Source organism: Ambystoma mexicanum, chromosome 10, assembly GCF_040938575.1.
Source record: "Ambystoma mexicanum isolate Mex_15411 chromosome 10, UKY_AmexF1_1, whole genome shotgun sequence".
Classification (NCBI taxonomy): domain Eukaryota; kingdom Metazoa; phylum Chordata; class Amphibia; order Caudata; family Ambystomatidae; genus Ambystoma; species Ambystoma mexicanum.
In genome coordinates this window covers 727,207,064-727,226,305 of record NC_090932.1, presented here as the reverse complement: position 1 = coordinate 727,226,305, position 19,242 = coordinate 727,207,064, and the positions used below count along the sequence as shown (strand labels likewise).

Genomic DNA, 19,242 nt, shown 5'->3' with positions numbered 1-19,242 from the left:
GGTCCTGACTCAGAGACTTGGTCTGGCTTAGCAACACTGATAACGAATATGGCCTTCTATGTGGGCAGCAGAACAGACCCAAGAACATTTGGGGTCCTTTTGTGTCCTATCTGCTGGCTCTGAGTCGGAGCTGGGGGAGCCATTGACTGCACCGCAGGTAACTGGTTAGATTGTAAGCTATGCAGAAGAAGACAATGCTGCGCCAAAGGACGACTTGCGAGCGGGCCTGTTTGACCCTGCTGCCTCCCTGTTGGTAATCTACTTAATTTGTGTTTCTGCCTCTGTATTCCACTGTATTCATGTACTGTTGGATGGTTTGAGACATGAATCTCTTAATAAATAACTTTTTTTTACAAAAAGAAATGTATGTGCCAATTATATTATCTACTGAGTAATGAAGTGACGCAACATGGAACTTTGTATATTTTAGTAAAAGGATGGAGCCTCAGCTGAACAATGTCAGGCTCCCAGTCAATCTGTTCTTGTTACTTGGTGAGGGGCTGCATTGTGACAAAACGTAATTAAAACAAATGAGTCTGTGGGTCATTTTGGGTGCTAATTTACATATAATCTATGCTATTCGACCAGCAGCCACTGTGGATTTGTGGATTACTTTAAGACATTAATAAGTTATTTGTAACACCACTCTTTTAGCTCATCTGATTTAAATCTTTAAATTCTTTATTGTTCCATTTTCTGAACTACTGTCTGGGAGAGTCTTTTGTGGCTAAAAGTGCAGAATTTACATTTTATATTATATCTTCTAATGTTTATTTTTGAAAGTGGGTCTGTCTGTTTATCTAATATAGAAATGAAGCCCTAAAGAAGTCCTAAAGAAGTCCAAACATGGGTACCTTTTACGAGCAATCGGATGGTGTGGTTGAAAGTTGCTAAATTGGCAAGCCTAGTCAAATAATACTTATTTTGCTTAATTTACGGTTGCTGAAGTGGCGCCACTGGTGATAAACTTAGAACTGATGCTCCTTTTGCTTAATAAACAAACATAGCTATTTTGCTCAACAAACATGCCTAACAAAAAATAATAATGTACTTAAAAACGACCATAACAAAAGCTAAAAATGTTCCAAACATTAGTACAAGAAATATTGGAAATTTAAGACAAGAGAATCCGATCTTTTAGTCTTAATGCCACCCAAGAGTCGATCTACTTTTGGAGATACCAGAATAGAGACAAGCCAGACAACAAGCTGATGCAGCCAGACAGGCAGCACAAAGGCCGCAAGAGACCCCACAAAAAAAGGCAAAATAGACACCGTCTCGATGAAGCTAGGGATACTTCAAAACGACAGCAAGATACACCACATCAACATCCAACAAGCCTCCAAAGTAAAACGGACAGACAAGGTAATGTTTTTGTTTATGTCCCTAATGGAAAGACATGCAGCATTGTGTATACTGAGGTGTTCAGTGACAAAGTTAATAATTCCAAAGTGTGTAAAATGTATGACTGTGCGTTGATGAAGAATGCAGAACTTTTTAGCCAATTCTTATGTCTGTTTGTAAATCTGTGGAAAACCATGTTAAATGTTTGGTCACTTTTCAAGCCCGGGCGGCGCCGGCTATTTTTGCTAGTTAGTTTATATATACACATATACTTATACGCACACAAATGTCTGGGTGGCATACCATGCTGGAACATATGGAAAGTTGTTCACTTTGAATGATTTTACCTTCTGCTTGCTGCTTTGTGGTCCTGTTCATATTTTCCAATTCAATGTTACTTGTCTCCTCTGAACCCAGCAACACTTGAAAAATTACAACTTCAAATTCGGTAACAAAGGATACGTAACCAGCACACAAAGCAATCTGTAGAGGGGTAACGTTGATATGCAAGATGAGGGAGCGTTCAAAATCCAACATCTCCAAGTCATTACTAGCAATCTCATGCTTCAAGGAAAACAGGACAAGCTTATTTCTGCAGCCAACCAGGAGATCTCCTTGAAAAGAACAACAAGAGATGCAAAGTGGGGGCTCGGAAAGAGGCAATTCCACAATTTCCATCTGATCTCTAGAGACTCCACTGCAGGATGTCTCGAGCTTCAACCCTACCATCCGGACACTAACCCGCGAGTTCCCATTCGATTTGCACCTCCAGTTCATATAGGTCCTTAGGGTGGCAACCTTGTTTTTCTCCTCGATGGTAACCAAGTAATCCCCTGAAAGAAAAGAAAAAGAAAATGTACTCCATGCAATGAAAGTATTCAAGTATGCACAAACACATTTGCTACAAGTCAATAAGTGCTATTTATCTTTACACTACTTTGCACCACATAAAAGATGTCCTCTAATAGCAAAATAATATAAAATCTACATTCTAGGATTAATCTTCCCTCTAGTGGTCTACTCACACTAGCCCAGTCAGCCTTAAATGTCACCATTTAGTGTCCTACTTTCAATGTGGCAAGTCTGTCTAACGTGGGGACAGCCTGCATGGGGGTGCATGGTCACAGGGAATTTATGTTTGTTGCTAACTTTACAAGTTATGTCACCTCACCTGGACCACAGATCATTTTAAACAACAGCTTTTGCAAGGAAAAGAAAAGACTATAGTGCTTGTTTGTTCATCTGCCGATAAAAAAAAAATCCTGTTAATGAAACCACAGATCTAGTATCGGCCTGCAGGTAAGTCACAATCCTGTGTGATAAGATTCACTTATGAAGTCGCATGAAGGAATTCTGAGGGCCAGGGGAAACTGCCTTCACGGAGATACGATCCCTGGAGATGGTATATGGGGGATCCCTCAGAGCCCATTCAGTCCACTGCCACTCACTCTAAAGCAAACCTCACATCTACCACCACACATAAGGAAAAATGTCACACTGGTGAGCTACGTTAAGATCTGTAAGGTTGGTAGTAGCGAGGGATGCCCAAATGTAGGATATATAATATGGCATTTATAACGTGCTTAAACAGAAGTGTTTCAAGGCATGACAAGGCAAGTGAGGGGGAACAGAGGGAGGACAGAGACAACGATCTTACTATTCCAAGTGACACTGAGATCGCGCAAGTGCAGGGGAGGGGAAAGTGCCAGGGGAAAAGGGAGTAGGGCAGTGCTGTATATGGGATCAAAACAATAACAAGAAGCGTGGCCAGCAGGTGGCAGGTGCAAGGGTAAGTGCAGACAGCAAGTGTTCAAAAGTGCAAGTAGGGGACTGCAGGGTTACAGATACAGACCCAAGAGCAAGGATTGCCGGGAGGCAGTGCAGGAGTGCTACTGGGCGGGCAGGGACCTGGGCCTGCAATCAGAGGGTATCCAGGTGACCAGTGCATTATACAACAGGAAATCAGCAGGGGAGAGGAAGAGAGAAGGCAGAAACAGAGAGGAAGGTCTTGAGATGCTTCCGGAATCAGATTCTCCTCCAGTTTCAGAGAGCCAGTGAGGCTGTTCCAGAGGGAGGCCCCAGCCAAAGAAAGATATCTACCACCAACTCTTTGCTTGGAGAAGCCACTGACCCAGAGGAAGTTGGAGGAGCGAAGAGCTCAAGTAGGAAGGTATTTACGAAGAGAGTTGGAGGTATTTAGGACCCAGGCCACAGAAGGTCTTGTGGATAATGCAGAGGGTCTTGAACTTAATCCTCACAGCCACTGGGAGCCAATGCAGAAATTTCAGTGTTGGAGAGATACGATCCCTGGGCTTGAGACCAAGGACAAGTCTTGCAGTCCTGTTATGGAAGAGTGCAAGAGGGCGGAGAGTAGAAGCAAGCAGATTTAGAAAGAGGCTGTTGCAGTAGTCCAGCCTAAAGAGAACCAGAGAATGTAGACACAGCAACTCAAATTATGAGGGGATTTATGAGAAACTCTGCATGCAAGGCAAGCCTGCCGATCCCCTTGAACTCGCCCAGTGCCATGCATCCTAAAGTTGAAAAGCCCCCAGAGCGGCAGGAGGAATCAGAGATCAAGGGGGAAACACAGTTTTACGAACAAAGGGATACCAACAGATTATCGCCAGCTGTGCAGGAAGCTGACGGGCCACTACTTAAGTCCAGAATTATTTCACAATGGCGGACCACGAATTTACGCACTCGGCTATTGAGATCAAATGACAAACATGCATCATGCATCACATGATAAAGGAAAACACATGAGAGGAAGTTTGTGGAAGAACGCCAACTGGACAGGGTGTAAATGCCCTAGCTTTTTCTTTTTTTTTTTTATTCATATTAAATGACATGAGTATTTCTGTCTGCTAATCAAACCACCTTTCATAAAACTCCATGCCAAGAACACAGTGCATACATGTGCCCTTGCTGGACAAGTCAATAGACATCTGCAGCACCTGCTCTTCAGTGGCACAGGGCAGGTTCAAAGGTCACATGTGCATGCCCAACATCTGCTGTGGCCCAAAGGCACTGCCGCCAAAGGTGGCATTTTAACTATTGCCACCTCTGATTCAAAATGTCACCTTATCAGTCTGATGGCAGTGCAGTCTCAAATAATAAACTATACCTAGGTACGTTATGGTGATTGATAAGAGCACACAATTATTAAAGTTGTAATCATTTATCAAATAAGGGTCAGCTCCGTTAGCCCAGACCAGATATGTGAGTGATGTGTATTCATGGCAGACTAGCGGTCTCCACTTCAGCAAGTGAGACAACAGGTAGGATGCTGCCTTCCTTTGAATCCTCAGAAGGAAATGTAACACCTCCTCACAGGGATATGAGCTCTCACCAACTCTCCTGAAAACCGTCCTTCAAAAGGGGAACTTGCATAACAAAGACCAGCCTATCACCAGGATGTTGAACGCCAAATGGCATTTGAAGTCTGCTGGCTTGGGAAGGGGACAGAGTAAGAATAGCCAAAGGGGGGGGAGCTGGATCCAAGAACGTGGGACCACCTCCTTGCGTTTGTGTTGTGCTCCCTTTCCTCCCTGTCCACTCCATTTTCTATAGAACAAGGCACTCTGGATATGATGCAAGAACCCAAGTGTCATTTGTCGCAGCAACGGTTATTGAACACATTAGACGGGGCTTACTTTTGTCCACTTCCCAGTAACAATGTGTCTTTATAAGAAAGGTGTATTCCACTCCTTCCTTGATTAATTTTGGATGTTCCAAGACAAAAATAATTCACTGGACCTTTGCTGGGAGTGCAGTCTATTCCAAAATCCTTAAGCAGTGAGGTGAAGACAGAAGGCATCCAAGGTAGAGTAGAGCTCTGTCCCCAAAGCATCCCAATGGAACATTGGGGGGGGGGTGACTGCTGTTTGGTCTCCTCCTATGCAAGCTGAACTGGAACCAGGCCACACACTGCGGGTGAACAATCACCTCTAGGGGACAGTTACCTTCCCTAGAGTAGTCATTCAGAACAAAAGGACTTACTCTGTCCTGGAGCTTCTCAATTGGGACTCCCAGAAACTGAAAATCCGAGGGCAGCTGGAATCCTGTTTGCACACCTTCAAACCGCATTCATAACACATCTGATGCCCTTCGAGTCGATAGGCGCATGCTGTGCTGCTTTCAGCACTCTTTCTATCTTCGAACCGGCTTGACATCGCTTTGCATAAATGGTGCTCATCTTGTGCCTCGACCATTAGCTCAACGCTACAGAAATATTTGACCCCACTCAACTAGAACTATCAGGTCATGGGCCAATTCAACTGTGCAGTAACATTTGATTCAACCGCCGACCCGAACCTGTTGTACCATTCAAATCGCATTATATCAAAGCTCACAATGCCCTGTTCTGGAGAAGACTCTGCGCTGGAACCACGTGGCTCGGTGGATCTCAATCCTGGTTTGACCAAAGGGAGAGGAACGCGAAACACAGTTCAACACTCTCAAACCACCTAAGACCAAGAACTAGGTACTATTAAAAAACCCTCCCTCTTTGTGCACTTTCAGGACCATAGTGGCTATAAGCCCCCTTTTCAAACCTTTTTTCTTGGAAAAGACATCCTTTGAACAGTGACATTGTTGTAATTGCTTGCCTGATCACCCCAGCTCAGGTACCCAGAGTGCTAGCCTATACCAGTTCTGCATTTTCTGTATTCTCTTACATGTGTGAGTTTTGGTTTTGGTTTCCTTGCATTTTTGTTTAATTAAAGTAAATATACGTTTATGGAAACTTGACTGGACATTCGTCTATTTGAGACATTTGTACTATTGCCAATTGGGTTGCTACTGTTATCAACTTTCACCCCTCCTGATAATACAGCCCGCTATCAGCCTAGGTTACCACAAAAGGCAAAGGAGGAATACCCATTGCATGGTTTGAAATTACAGGGAGATAATTAGTTCCTGCTGCTAGTCTAGGAGGACCTAGTTAGCTCAAATCAGCAGTCACTAGGTGCTACCTTTGTCTCCCAGGCTTGCTGGCACTTTACAAACATACATATGTTACATTAACTTTGAGTAATTGAGAATGTTAATAAAGAAGAATTAGGACACATCTAGTATGCATTTGTAGTTTGCCTCTCCTGTGGAAATTGCGGTGTGCTGTGTACTCGCTCCTTGTTTCCCTAGCGGCAGCTCCTACACACTGGGTGAAGCCTGACACGCAGGAACTGGTTTTAACTCCTGCTCACTGAATCATAATTTCAAAACTGCTGTTGGGCTGTGTCGGTTTTACCTTCACGATTGGGGTTACAGCTGTGTTTAGTAGAAGTGTGTGGCCGGGTTTAGCCACTACTGATCCCTGTACTCCTTCAGAGCAATAGTAATTTTCTCAAAGAGGTGACCCACGAAATGCCAGGACCCTGAATTAGGGCTGATAGTGGCCAACCAATCAAAGGCCCTATTGACACATTTGAATCTTGTGCCACAATGTACCAAATCAGAGGTATGCCAGTGGTGTTGGAGTCTGGATGCTGTTCCAGAAAAATGGATCATTAGAGGTAAGAGTAGGAGGAGAAAACAGGATGGGTCTAAGCCAAATAACTAATTTTCTGAGAGAATTTAGAGACTTGATGCAAGGCACCTACTGGTGTTACAACCCAGAGGCTGTAAGGAGCCAGGAACTACTTAGAAGAAGCTTGATTAGCCTACTAAAGTCTATAGTCCAAATTGTGGTGGAAGTAGAGAGTCTGCCAGATTTGCAGAAGAGTACTAAAACAATCATAGCCTGTTCAGGCTCGAGCCTGCCAGTTCCTAAGAAGCATCTGAAGAAACACCTGTAGTGAAGTCAAGGGATAATACCTGCAGAATGAAAAGCACATGGGGAGGGGGCAGAGGAATCCTGCCCATATTCTGGTGTGCCATGGTAAGGTATGGAAACAAACATCCAAAAGCATTAGGAGACTGTTAACCAGTTATTGTGTGCTTACCAGCCAAGGATCCCTAGTACTCTCTAAAGGTTATTCTCCAGCTTCTCAGGGCAAATGGAGAAAGCCCAAGGTCTTGCCTTGGAAGAAGAGTCAAAGCCAAGAAAGAAGAATGCTCGAGTACTTTAAACACAACTAGACTGAGTGATCTAAAGTGCATTTTCAGGGTACAACAACCCTGAGATCTTGTTGGTTAGGGAATTGTAAATTGGATCAAGGACATTAGGTCACTTTAGACTAGACCCATGCACCACCTCCATCAGTCCTCCATGATGACACTTACAATAGAGCCTTTCCTTATGTGTTTGAGTTAACATACTGTAGAGCGAATAGGAGGTTCCCCCCACTAACCCTGATCTGGAGTCCGGAAGGGGATTAAAGTAAATGGCAGGCCAGAGACTAGACCCCCTGATCCATATTAACCACATCTGGATTTGAGGCAAATGGAGATAGCAATGGAAGTCTGGAAAGGCGAACACCATATGATCCTGGGGATAGGGACATTTACCTGTGTGTCTTAAAGTTGTAGCGCATGGCCAGCTATTGATTTAAGATGTATCCTTGGGTTTGGTCTATGAAGAATGAAGTGCGTTTGACTGAGAATAAAAGTGAATGTACCCCTCTATAGGGAATTACATTAAGATTGATACGCAGCTGCTAAATGTAGCTCCTGTGGATCCAAGATTAACCAGTAACAAGGAGCTACCACTGGGGAACGAGGACCTTGTACATAGTGTACCGCAAATCTAACTTCCACACAAAATAAAAACATATAATTGTGTCCGTTATTTATGACCACTTATGCTTTAAATGTTGTATGGATGTGTCCTAATCATTATTTATAGATTGTCCCAAACGCACAGAGTTAAATTTGCATAGTTGTGTTTGTTCGGCATTAGTTAACCTGGGGAGCCAAACGCAGCTCCTGATAGATATTGGTAGCGAGCTAACCAGGTTCTACAAGGCAAAAAGCAGGAGCTAAATATTCCCAGTGCCCCTCAATTTCGAAACCAGTGAATGTATTTAATTCTGTAAAAACAGCCTTCAAAGGCGCGCCTCTAAAGCATGAATCAGTTATAGTTTGTATTCAGTCATTCACACATATGCCAAAGTAACTGGTATTGCAATGCAGGTATCAAATATCTAGGTGCCATTGGCCCCTGCTTGTAGTTGAGAAGAACCTGGATAGTTTAAACCAGAATAATTGATTGAAATTGCTGGGGGCTATTTAGCTCTTGCTTTGAACCTGGAAAAGCCTCGTTAGCTCATAGGTACCAGGAGCTACCTTTTATTCCACAAGCCAACTAGCTGCATTCAAGCACACCTGACAGTAAATCAGTCTAAAGTGCATAAGCCAGTATTCAGTATGCAGTGTACAAGAAGCACAATCATAATAATTCTAGCAGCATGGAAATCTAATCTCAAACCTTACCTCCCCCCCCTAGACAGGCTCCCTTGCCTGCTATGCCTTCCTCCTCCTCCTCCTCCTCCTCCTCCTCGTCCTCCTCCTCCTCCACACAGGCCCCCTTGCCTACTGTGGCTCCCTCCTCCTCTGCACAGGCTCCCTTGCCTGTTGTGCCTCACTCCTCCTCTGCACAGGCTCTCTTGCCTGTTGTGCCTCACGCCTAATCTGCACAGGCTCTCTTTCCTTGCCTCACTGTCCAGGCTCCCTTGTCGGCCTTGGCTTCTCTGCCACCCTCCACTATCCCTCTGAATCGCTTGTCACCCTAGTGGGGGACCACGATTCCCTGCGCCCCCCGCCGAAGACCTTCAAAGATGGCAAGTTGCTCCATATTGACACGCTTAACTCTGGCTCTCGATGTGTTCGCCATCACAGAGACATGGTTTAAGGACAGCTCTGTCACAAGCTTTGACACACTCCTCCCTGAAGGATACAGGACCCTCTCTGTGCCAAGGCCCAAGGGGACAGGCAGGGGAGTGGCATTGATCTTCCATCATCCCTACTCATGCCTACTCCTTCTTCGAGTGCCTAATCTGCAGGCTCCCACTCTCACCTAAATCTTCTCTCTTTATGGCCACCTTCTATCGGCCACTAGCACAGTCCACTCTCTTCCTCTCGGAATGGGCAGACCTGGCCTCCTCTCTACTCTCCGCCTCCTCTCAACTCCTCCTGCTGGGTGACCTCAATATACATCTGGACTCTCCAGACTCCTCAGGACCTTTCCACAACCTATGCGATTCTCTCTCGCTCTCTATCTTACCCTCTGGATTCACGCACACAGAGGGTCACATCTCCACCGACATCCCTCTCTCTATCCCTCTCACTACCTCGCTCTCTTGGACGGACCACTCTCTTCGCACTTGAAGCTCTCCTCTTGCATCGCCACACTCGGCGCAGCCACTCAGTTTCAAAGTCACCAGACCCATGAAAAGAGGAACAGCGGCTGCCTTTGCCTCTACGTACCCTCCTCCTCCTACTCCTGCGGCTGCGGCTGACTCCCACACCAACACAACCCTTGCTAACTTTAACCTCTCTATCTCTAACCCCCTTGATACTCTTGCCCCTGTCATGTGGGTCCGACTGAAGCCTTCCAAAAAGTGAAACTCTTGGTACGACTCCGATCTGGGTGCCCTTAAACGCAGGTCTAGGGCAGCTGAGAGGAAATGGTATTTGTCAGGCGGACCCTCTGAAACTGGCCTGCCGCCTCCTTAAAAGGCAATATTGACTCTGCATCCACACCAAGAAAAGAGTGTTTATTCAAGCCTGCATCTCCGCGGCCTCAAACAACACAGCCAAACTCTTCAAAGTCTGTAAGGAACTGGCCAATCCTATAGCAGCCTCCTCCTCTGTCACACCCACCCAGGAACTTTGCACGGCCCTGGCTGCACACTTCATCGCAAAAACTCAAGTCATCCTTTCCTCTCTCACCCCCACACCACACGATACATCAACACCTCTGGAACCTCACTTGGCCCGTCCACCTGCTCTCCATCTTTTCTCACTCCCGTCACACCCGATGAGGTCGCTAGACAAGTCTGGTCTATGAAGGATTCATCCAAACAGGTGGACCCCTGCCCCTCTAGAAGCATTAAGGACAACATGGACTCTCTCGCTCCAGCCTTGGCTGATCTCTGCAATCTCTCTTTTGCCACTGGAGTTTCCCCAACCTCTCTGAAGCACTCCCTTGTGCACCCTCTGCTTAAGAAACTCTCTGTCGACCCCTCCATTCTGGCAGACTACTGCCCTATCTCCATCATGGGCAAACCTCTGGAGAAGCTGGCTATCCCTCAGCTCACCCTCCGCACTGAATCTGCTGGTTGTCTCCACAACCATCAGCCTGGCTTTAGAGCATCCAGAGGCACGTAAACTGCTCTTCTGAACACCCTTGAAGACCTGCTCTCAAATCTTGACGCTAACACTCCCTCGGTCCTCATTCTTCTTGACGTCTCCTCTGCCCTTGACACAGTAAACCACAACATCCTGATCTCATGTCTCTGTGACACCCTGGGAATCACAGGTCAGGCTCTTGCGTGGTTAACCTCCTTCCTTTCCGACTGCCCATCCCAGGTGGAACTTGGGTCCTTTCTCTCTACTATCACTCTTTCAACCTGTAGCGTTCCCCAGGGTTATAACCAATCCCCCTGGTTCGGCAATGTCTACATGGCTGCCCTGGCATGTGTGATTGCCACTTTCATCTCTAACTTGCAGTGTTATGCAGATGACACACAACTCTCCCTCAGGCTATCCTCAGTCACCTCCTCTACCTCGCTCATATCTCACTGTCTGTCTACAATATTCAGTCATTGTGTGCTGCGAATGACCGCTGCCTCAACGCCAGTAAGACTGAGATCATTCTCATTGGGACTCCTGCTCCCGCTTTCCCACTGTCACTCTGGCCGACCTCCCTTGGCCCTGCGCCCGCACCCACCTGAGAAGCAAAAAACCTTGGGGTCATCTTCAACTCCACTCTCTCTCCTTCTACACTCACATCTCAAACATCTCTAAAAAGTCCAACTACCATATGCAACGCCTCAGAGGTACTCTTCCTTTTCTCACCTTCCCCCAGCGGCTCACTGTCTCCAGAGCACTGGTTCTCTCAAGGCTGCACTTCTGCAACAGCCTCTTTCTCAACCTCCCTGCCTCTGCTTTGCGCCCTCTGCAACTCATTCACAACAGAACTGCAAGATTTATGCTTGGCTTTAAGCCCTTGGACCGCATCTCTACAGTGCTGAAATCTCTCCACTGGCTCCCTGTGGCTGCAAGGATCAAGTTCAAGACCCTCTGCATTGTCCACAAAGCTTTCTGGGGCCTAGGACCTACCCATCAGCAACAATGCCTACCTAAATAATGTCCTGCCGGTTCTCCAAGCAGGGATTTGGAGGGAGATCTTTATCCTCTGCAGGGGTATCCCTTTGGAACAGCCTCCCTGCCCCCCTCCATCTTGAGCCTGATCTCCTTAAGTTCCAGAAACTCCTTAAGACATTCCTCTGCTCCTCCTACTTCCCTCTACCTCTACCCTGCTAACCTCTCCCTGTGCTCTACCCTTCTCTCTATCGTTTTCCGCACTGCTTGCTGACTGGCTGCCTTACAGTCTCACGGGTCCCAAGCACCCTCGCCAGTCCTCTTGCACTTGCCTCCAGACCTTGCACTTGACTCATTGTTACTCCACTTGGTCAATGGCCCATGAGAGTAGCATCTCTCAGCACTTACCCCAGCTTCTGACTGACTGGGCGCACTTGGTCCCCCACCCCTCCGGCACTTGCCCCCCCACCCTCTCCTGTACCATCTGTGCACTTGCACGATCTGAACATACCATGCCTTGAAGATGGTCTTATTCCCTTATCTCCCCTCCTTGCATTGTGATGCCTCAATGCACTTGGAAAAACTGCAGAATCGTCATCAGACATATTTGCTGTTATCTTCACTGTTAATTGTATTATGTGCACTTACTCTGCCCATGCAGACTTGTATCATTCAGAAATTCAAGGGCACAGAATGACTGTTTCCCCCCCCCCGTTCCTTCCCTCCTTGAGCGCTTTGCTTTGTGCAAAGGCGCTTTACAAATAAATATGACCATACCATACCATGCAAAGCATAAAATACAGTGACTGGAATCAAAGGTGCAGAGTGCAGTTAAAAGGTCACATTCGCTTTGCAAGAAGAAGGAATAAACTTGACAAAATAAGAGCATGATGGCAGCCTATAGTTGTCATTGTGTGGCATAATGAGCAGCATCAAAAGTAAAATATTGCATATCCCAATCTTTATCCCAAACTGCGATGCATGGGTGGTGTGGCAAGTTCAAATGCATTTTGCATGTGTAGAAAAAGCTTTGCCATATGCTCTCAGCATAATCTTGGCAGGCCCCGCAATTACCGGTCACGATCTGCCTTTAAAGTGCAGTGTGCAGAAACAATTGTGCAATGTGCAATTAACACAATTCTAGGAGCATGGAATTCATATCTACATCTGAAGCCCAAAGCACAGACGCTGGAAAGCAAAATGCAGATTACATTTAAAAGACACATACGCTATGATATAGAATATTAAGCTAGAACATGCAGCACAGGAGCATAATAGTAGCGTTGAATTCTTAAAAGCCTCTAAAGTGCAACGTGAAATGTCCAGTGTGCAATACGCAATGTGCAAACGGCAAAGAAATGAACATGATAGCTGAAATCAAATGCTGCCTGCATCTAAAGTGCAAAAGGTCACAAAGGAGTCGTATTTTAAATAAGACCTTAGTCATAGCCAAGAGCAATGTGCTAATTCATTAGGCATAGTTCTAAGTTAATACCATAATATAAACCCCTGAGTGCAATATCCAATTGATAGGAACCATGCACACTAGCAGCATATGCGAAAACATCTCAGATTGCAAGAACCTCATCAGTGCACAATAAAATAGCACAGTGCTCATAGACTACCCGTGGAAAAGTACTTTCAACAAAAATCTGACGGTACTGGGATGGAAAGTGCAGAGAGCCATCTTATTCGGGATATCTGAATACTAGCTTCAAGAATTCTGTTCCGGATGAGCTTACTAATGTGCATGATGCAATACCTTGCCGGCTTTTGCTTCAAGCATTCCATATCATTAATATGTCGTCAATATAGCGCCCCCAGTAAACAATATATCTTTCTGTGAATGCTGGATGTTGCCATGCTTGATTGATCTCAAAATGTCCCATGAACAGGTTTTGCGTATGAGGGTGCAAAAGTGTCTTCTAAAAAGGAAAATTGAATAAAATATTGCAACAGCCGCAATATACACTTAAGGGTGCAGCATCCAGGTAAGGTAATAGTTAATTTTTGCACTCAGAAATCGCAGAAATAGGAAGCAAAAGCCGGCAAGGTCTGCAACATGTTAAACAAAACTTTGATAATAGGCTTTCCTAAAGGCAGATCTCGTGCGCTCATATTTTGAAAAAAAGGAAAAAGAAAATGGCAGACATCTTTGAAAGCCGAGAAGCAGAAGAATTGTTCTTACGACATAGACAGACACCTGGAGATGTACGAGCATCTCAGACCTCAACGTCAATGAGGAACCTATTTGAAATATTAGAAGAAGTTTCTAAAAAAGAACTAGCGAAGTGGTGGGAGATGAAAACTTTAAGAATGTACATGGATATGGGAAGAATCCCACGAGGCTTAAGGATATGTATCTTCCCATCCTTCGAGGATGAAGACATAGAAGATTTCCAAGATTGGGAGACACTCCTCACAAAAACATCAAAAGATATGATTATTAGAATTATAAATCATTCAGCAATTGCACATGAGAAAGCATTAGAAGAAATAAAAGTACTAAAAGAAACAATTGAAAAATTAAATCTTCCTGAAATAACTTTTAAAAATTATCAGATATTGGATGATTATTTAAACAAATTCACAGAGGAACTGAAATCCAAAAAACAAAAAGCATTTCTAAAGGATGAAATTGATTATAAGATTTGAAAAGTATATACTTATCAGAGAAAATATGACATAAAAGGAAAAACTACACTGATTTCAAAAGCTTATCCAAAAATTAAGAAATATGTTAATACACAACTACTCAATCATCAGATACAGAAACGTACAGTGAAATGGAAATAGAAACAGAAGAAGTACCAAGTACATCAAACAAAATACAAGAATTCAATTTTTTAGAAGAATTCCACAGGCACAAGTCCATCACAAAAGCAAATTTTCAACAAGGGATGATGAATATAAGAGGCATGAGATCAGGTATAAGCGAAAGTACATCAACCAACTTACCAAAAACAAGAGAGGAAAAAGAGGAGGAACGCAAAAACAAAGGAGGAGGAGAAGTAGGAATGCAAACCAGATCACAAAACAAAAAGACCAAGTGAATTTAGTAATGAACTTAACTGGAGAACAAGTGGACAAAACATTAAATACAGTGCTCAATAAAGGATTAAACTACAGTCCATCAAACAAAGCAGATCTTCATACACAAGTGGATTTGTTCAAATTCTGTAGAAAATTGAAATTGAAAAAATATTTTGCTGAAGTAATGAACAAAAAAGAAAAAAGGGCAGAACAAGAAATTTCACCACTCACGGTTGAAATTGTAGAAGGAACATTGAATATCATGAACCTTACTGAGGAAAATTGCGCTACAGAAATGTTTTTGGAAGAACAGAATATGTTCTGTGGGGCAGAATGTGCTTTTGGCTGCTCAAGCGACTTGTGGAACTCGATCGAAAACATCTTTTGGACTAAAGTCCTTGGTTTACCTAGAAGCACTCCCTCTGCATGTATACGATATGAGCTGAGTAACATCTATCAATGCAAGAGTGATTTGGAATTCATTGACCTTGTTTCGAAAAATGTCTCTTAAAGATCTTACCTTGCAGTTTAAAATTCTTTTAAATCCAGGAGAAATCAATAAAAACTCTGTACTGTATTTATGGGTGCAACAATGTAAAAACGTGCTCATAGAACTAGACACAGACCTCGACACACTACATATTAATCCTGATCATGTCAAAAACAAACTTTGGAGACGTGATTGGTGTGAGACCTGTGATCTTAGACGCACCTATAAACTTATGCAAGATGCTCCAGGTGAAAAACGAGCGTTAAACGAGATACACATTCCTTGGAAACAATTTCCTGATGAAAGGAAAAGAAGACTTTATATGATGTTTCGTTTTAATATTTTTAAAACTCGCGAAAGAACTAACTGTTGGGTAAAAAATGAGTTGCATTCTGATGTTTGTCGATTGTGTAATGAAACCAAAGAAACTTTAAAACATCTTGTTCTATTTTGCGTGGGTCTCACTGAGGATAGAACTCGACAATTTGGAAGTATCTCGTTGGAAAGAGCGACCTATCGTGTAAAAGACTGGTGGCAACTAATGTTTCATGCAACCGATCAAAGACCAATTTTAGCGTTAACCTTTTTCTTGGAAGCTATGGCATCACGACTTGAACAGCTTGAGGATGAGGGAACATACAACTTAGAAACTACGAGCGTGCCTCGTGTCTAAACACTGTTCCAAGTTCATGTTCCTGTGGTCGTATTTGATGTATTAAGTTGGGATCGATCGAGTGTGAAGTTTTGTAACTCGCTTGTGTTTGTCTGATGAGTTCTATCTTCCTTTTCTGTTTTTTTTTTAAAGGTTTATTATAAACCATATTAAAAAAAAAAAAAAAAAAAAAAAGAACAGAATATTAATCCTTTTCAAACGCAAGAATCAAATTTGAAATTGAAATCAAAATTAATTTCTAAAATGACAGAAAACAATGTGATAGATGTTTTTCAAAAAATGGTTAGTGAAGATCTGAGACAAAATTATCTCAAAAATAAACCAGCGAAATTCAAACATAATCTTTCACTTAAAGAATCAAAAGCTATTGACGCTCTTGCTAAAAACAAAAAAAGGGTAACCAAATCCGCTGACAAAAGGAGGTAACATCGTTCTCATGCAAAGAAATGACTACATAACTGAAGGAAATAGACATTTGAGTGACAGGAATTGCTATTGCATACTCCAAAAAAATCCAATTAAAGAACTGCAGACTCGATGGCATCTTATGATTAAAAACTGGGAAGAAATGGGCCTACTCTCAGAAGAAGAATACAACTACTTAGATAACACCTACCCAATAATGCCCTTAATATATTTTTTACCGAAAATTCACAAAACATTCAACCAATTTCTAGTATGTAGACCAATAATAAATGGCATAGGCTCACTAACAGAGAGAGCCTCACAATACATTGATCATCATCTACAGCCATTAACAACCAACCTAGCATCGTTCTTGAGAGACAGTAAACATGCAATACAACAGTTGGAAGAAATCCCTTGGGAGAAAAGCTTTATTTTTGTAACTTTAGACGTGGTGTCTTTATATACCAGTATTGAACATCTTAAAGGTTTAGAAACGACTGAATTTTTTCTAAAAACAAGATCAATTTCATTTTTTCAACAAAACAAAATGATTCTAGAAATGTTGCATTTTGGTTTAACCAATAACATTTTCATGTTCAACAAAATAATATATAGACAAGAGCAGGGTACGGCGATGGGGGCCAAGTTTGCACCCTCATACGCAAACCTGTTCATGGGACATTTTGAGATCAATCACGCATGGCAACATCCAGCATTCACAGAAAGATATATCGTTTACCGGGGAGGCTATATTGACGACATATTAATGATATGGAATGGTGACACAAGGAAACTACATGAATACATCAGTTATTTGAACACAAATGATTACAACATTAAATTCACGGACAAAATAAGCCCAGAGAGCATAGAATTCTTGGATATACAAATCTACAAGGATGGAGATAAGATCTTGACTGATCTATATATAAAACCTACAGCAGTAAACAAAGTGTTACATGCAGAAAGTAACCATGTGAAGCACATAATTAAAAATATAACTTATGGTGAAATTCTAAGAACAAAACGATATTGCAGCTCAAAAGAAAAATATGAGGAACATGTTCTACTTCTCAAAGAAAAGTTTATAAAGAGAGGCTATAAAACTGAGGAAGTAGAAAGAGCCATAAGAAGAGCTGAAAAAATACCCAGAACTGAATTGCTGAAAGACAAACCAAAGTTGAAAAATAAAGAAACAAAGGTAGACTTCATTACCACTTATAATAGTGAAGCATACATTCTAAAGAAAATTCTGAAAAAACATTGGAATATTCTACAAAGTGATGATACGGTCAAATATAATATAGAAGCTAAACCAAGGATAATTTATCGGAGAGCTCCAACATTGAAACAAAAAGTCAGCCCAAGTCATCTCAAAGAAGATAGAACTGAGATTCTCAGTCAATTTCTAAAAGTGCCGGCACCAACAGGAACTTACAGCTGTGGAAATTGTGTAACATGTAATCAAATGGAAAATGGAATTAAAGAAATAAGATTACCAAATGGAAGATATGAAAAGATAAAACAATATATTAATTGTAACACAAAATATGTGATCTATGCAATTACGTGTATTTGCAAAAAAAGATATGTGGGAAGTACTATCAGAACACTAAAGATCAGACTTCAAGAACACATAAGAGCTATTAAGAATAATTATATGAGATACCCTATGCCAGTGCATTACAATCAAGAACATCAAATAACTGAAATTAAAGAAATCAAATTTCTAGGCATTGAAAGAGTTGACACAATGGAAAGAGGAGGAAATAGAGAACTTCAGTTAAGAAGAAGAGAAGCCAAATGGATATGTACCCTGGATACGTGTCACTCTGGACTGAACTCAGAGCATGAGATGGCTTATTGGCTATAGAAAGCTTAATTTTGAAAATAGAGTGCTAGACTTTTCAAATATATAATTTCTTTTCTTATTATTTCCATGCTTTATGCCGATAATTCTTGATTTTTAATATAATTGCTTATTCCTTTGCTGTGTATCATTATTATCGAATGCATTAACACAAGTATAGATTGTTGATTATGTATGTTAAAAGGTTTTCTTTTTAATGGACTGATTTATCCATCTTTCCTTTTCCCACTTTCTTTTTGTTCCTTACCTTTTACCTGTAAAGCTGCATCTGTCTGGTCCCATACAAATCTTTGATCCATATATAAGAGGCCTCAAAGGAAGGATACACTAAAATAAGGAACATACTAAAAAGACATACATTTATTATAGCTATATCAGAATTTTGTAATAAATAAAAATGGATGAATTAGTCTGGTATCACGGCAAAAACAGTAAATCAAAATGGCCGCTTGACGCTATGGCGTGACGCTGGACGCCATCGCGTAACGTGACGCGGTGACATCATGCGTCACACGATCGCAGTCTTTATAAAGGACAGAAAATTTAGTAGAAAGGCAGCGCGGATCCTGGCAGACTGGAGGCAATCGTACCGAGTTGAACTGAAGGTAGTTTTCTTTTGAATAGGGAAAGCAAGTAATAGACTCCGGGCTGGAAAGATACCTTATATATTTTTGGTAATATTTAGCTTTGGGTACCATGGAGAGATTTATGGAAACCATGAATTCCACTACCTTAAAGAAGGTTTAAAATAAAGTCTGGGAAACTACAATAGAGTTTGGGCTAAACTTATGATACCTTCTCACATTATTTACAGAAAACTTACTAAACAATATCTTCTCAAATGAGTGAGTCAAAAATGAAAACGGAATAAATAAATTAGAGATATAAGTGCCTAATGAAGAATCTAGGTGAGTATAACTAATAAGCAATGTAATCATAATTGTTCACCGCATTTCACCACTATCACTCATGATTTAAATATACATAACACAACTAAAATGTACTTAATTTTTTTTCTTATTCTCTTTCATATTCTCTTTCTATTCAGTATCTCTCCTGATGAACCACGTGCACAAAACCTGGGGAAACACATGTTGAGAGGAAACAAAATCAGTATGTGAATTAATGAATGAAAAATTAAATTACATGTAATCCTGTTGATGTGACATATATTGTTTTTACCAGAAGCACATTCCTCATAAGTGTCTTCTAAAAAATAGG

The 19,242-nt window shown here is 42.2% G+C and overlaps 1 protein-coding gene across 1 annotated transcript in view; it reads right to left on the bottom strand.

The window, feature by feature from the left end:
* Window positions 1-19,242, bottom strand: part of HPS3 (HPS3 biogenesis of lysosomal organelles complex 2 subunit 1) — an 807,901-nt gene that overhangs the window by 741,634 nt on the left and 47,025 nt on the right. The window contains exon 2 of the mRNA XM_069618362.1: window positions 1,692-2,177. Coding sequence (XP_069474463.1) covers window positions 1,692-2,177 — 486 coding nt within the window. The remainder of the gene's footprint in view (window positions 1-1,691; window positions 2,178-19,242) is intronic.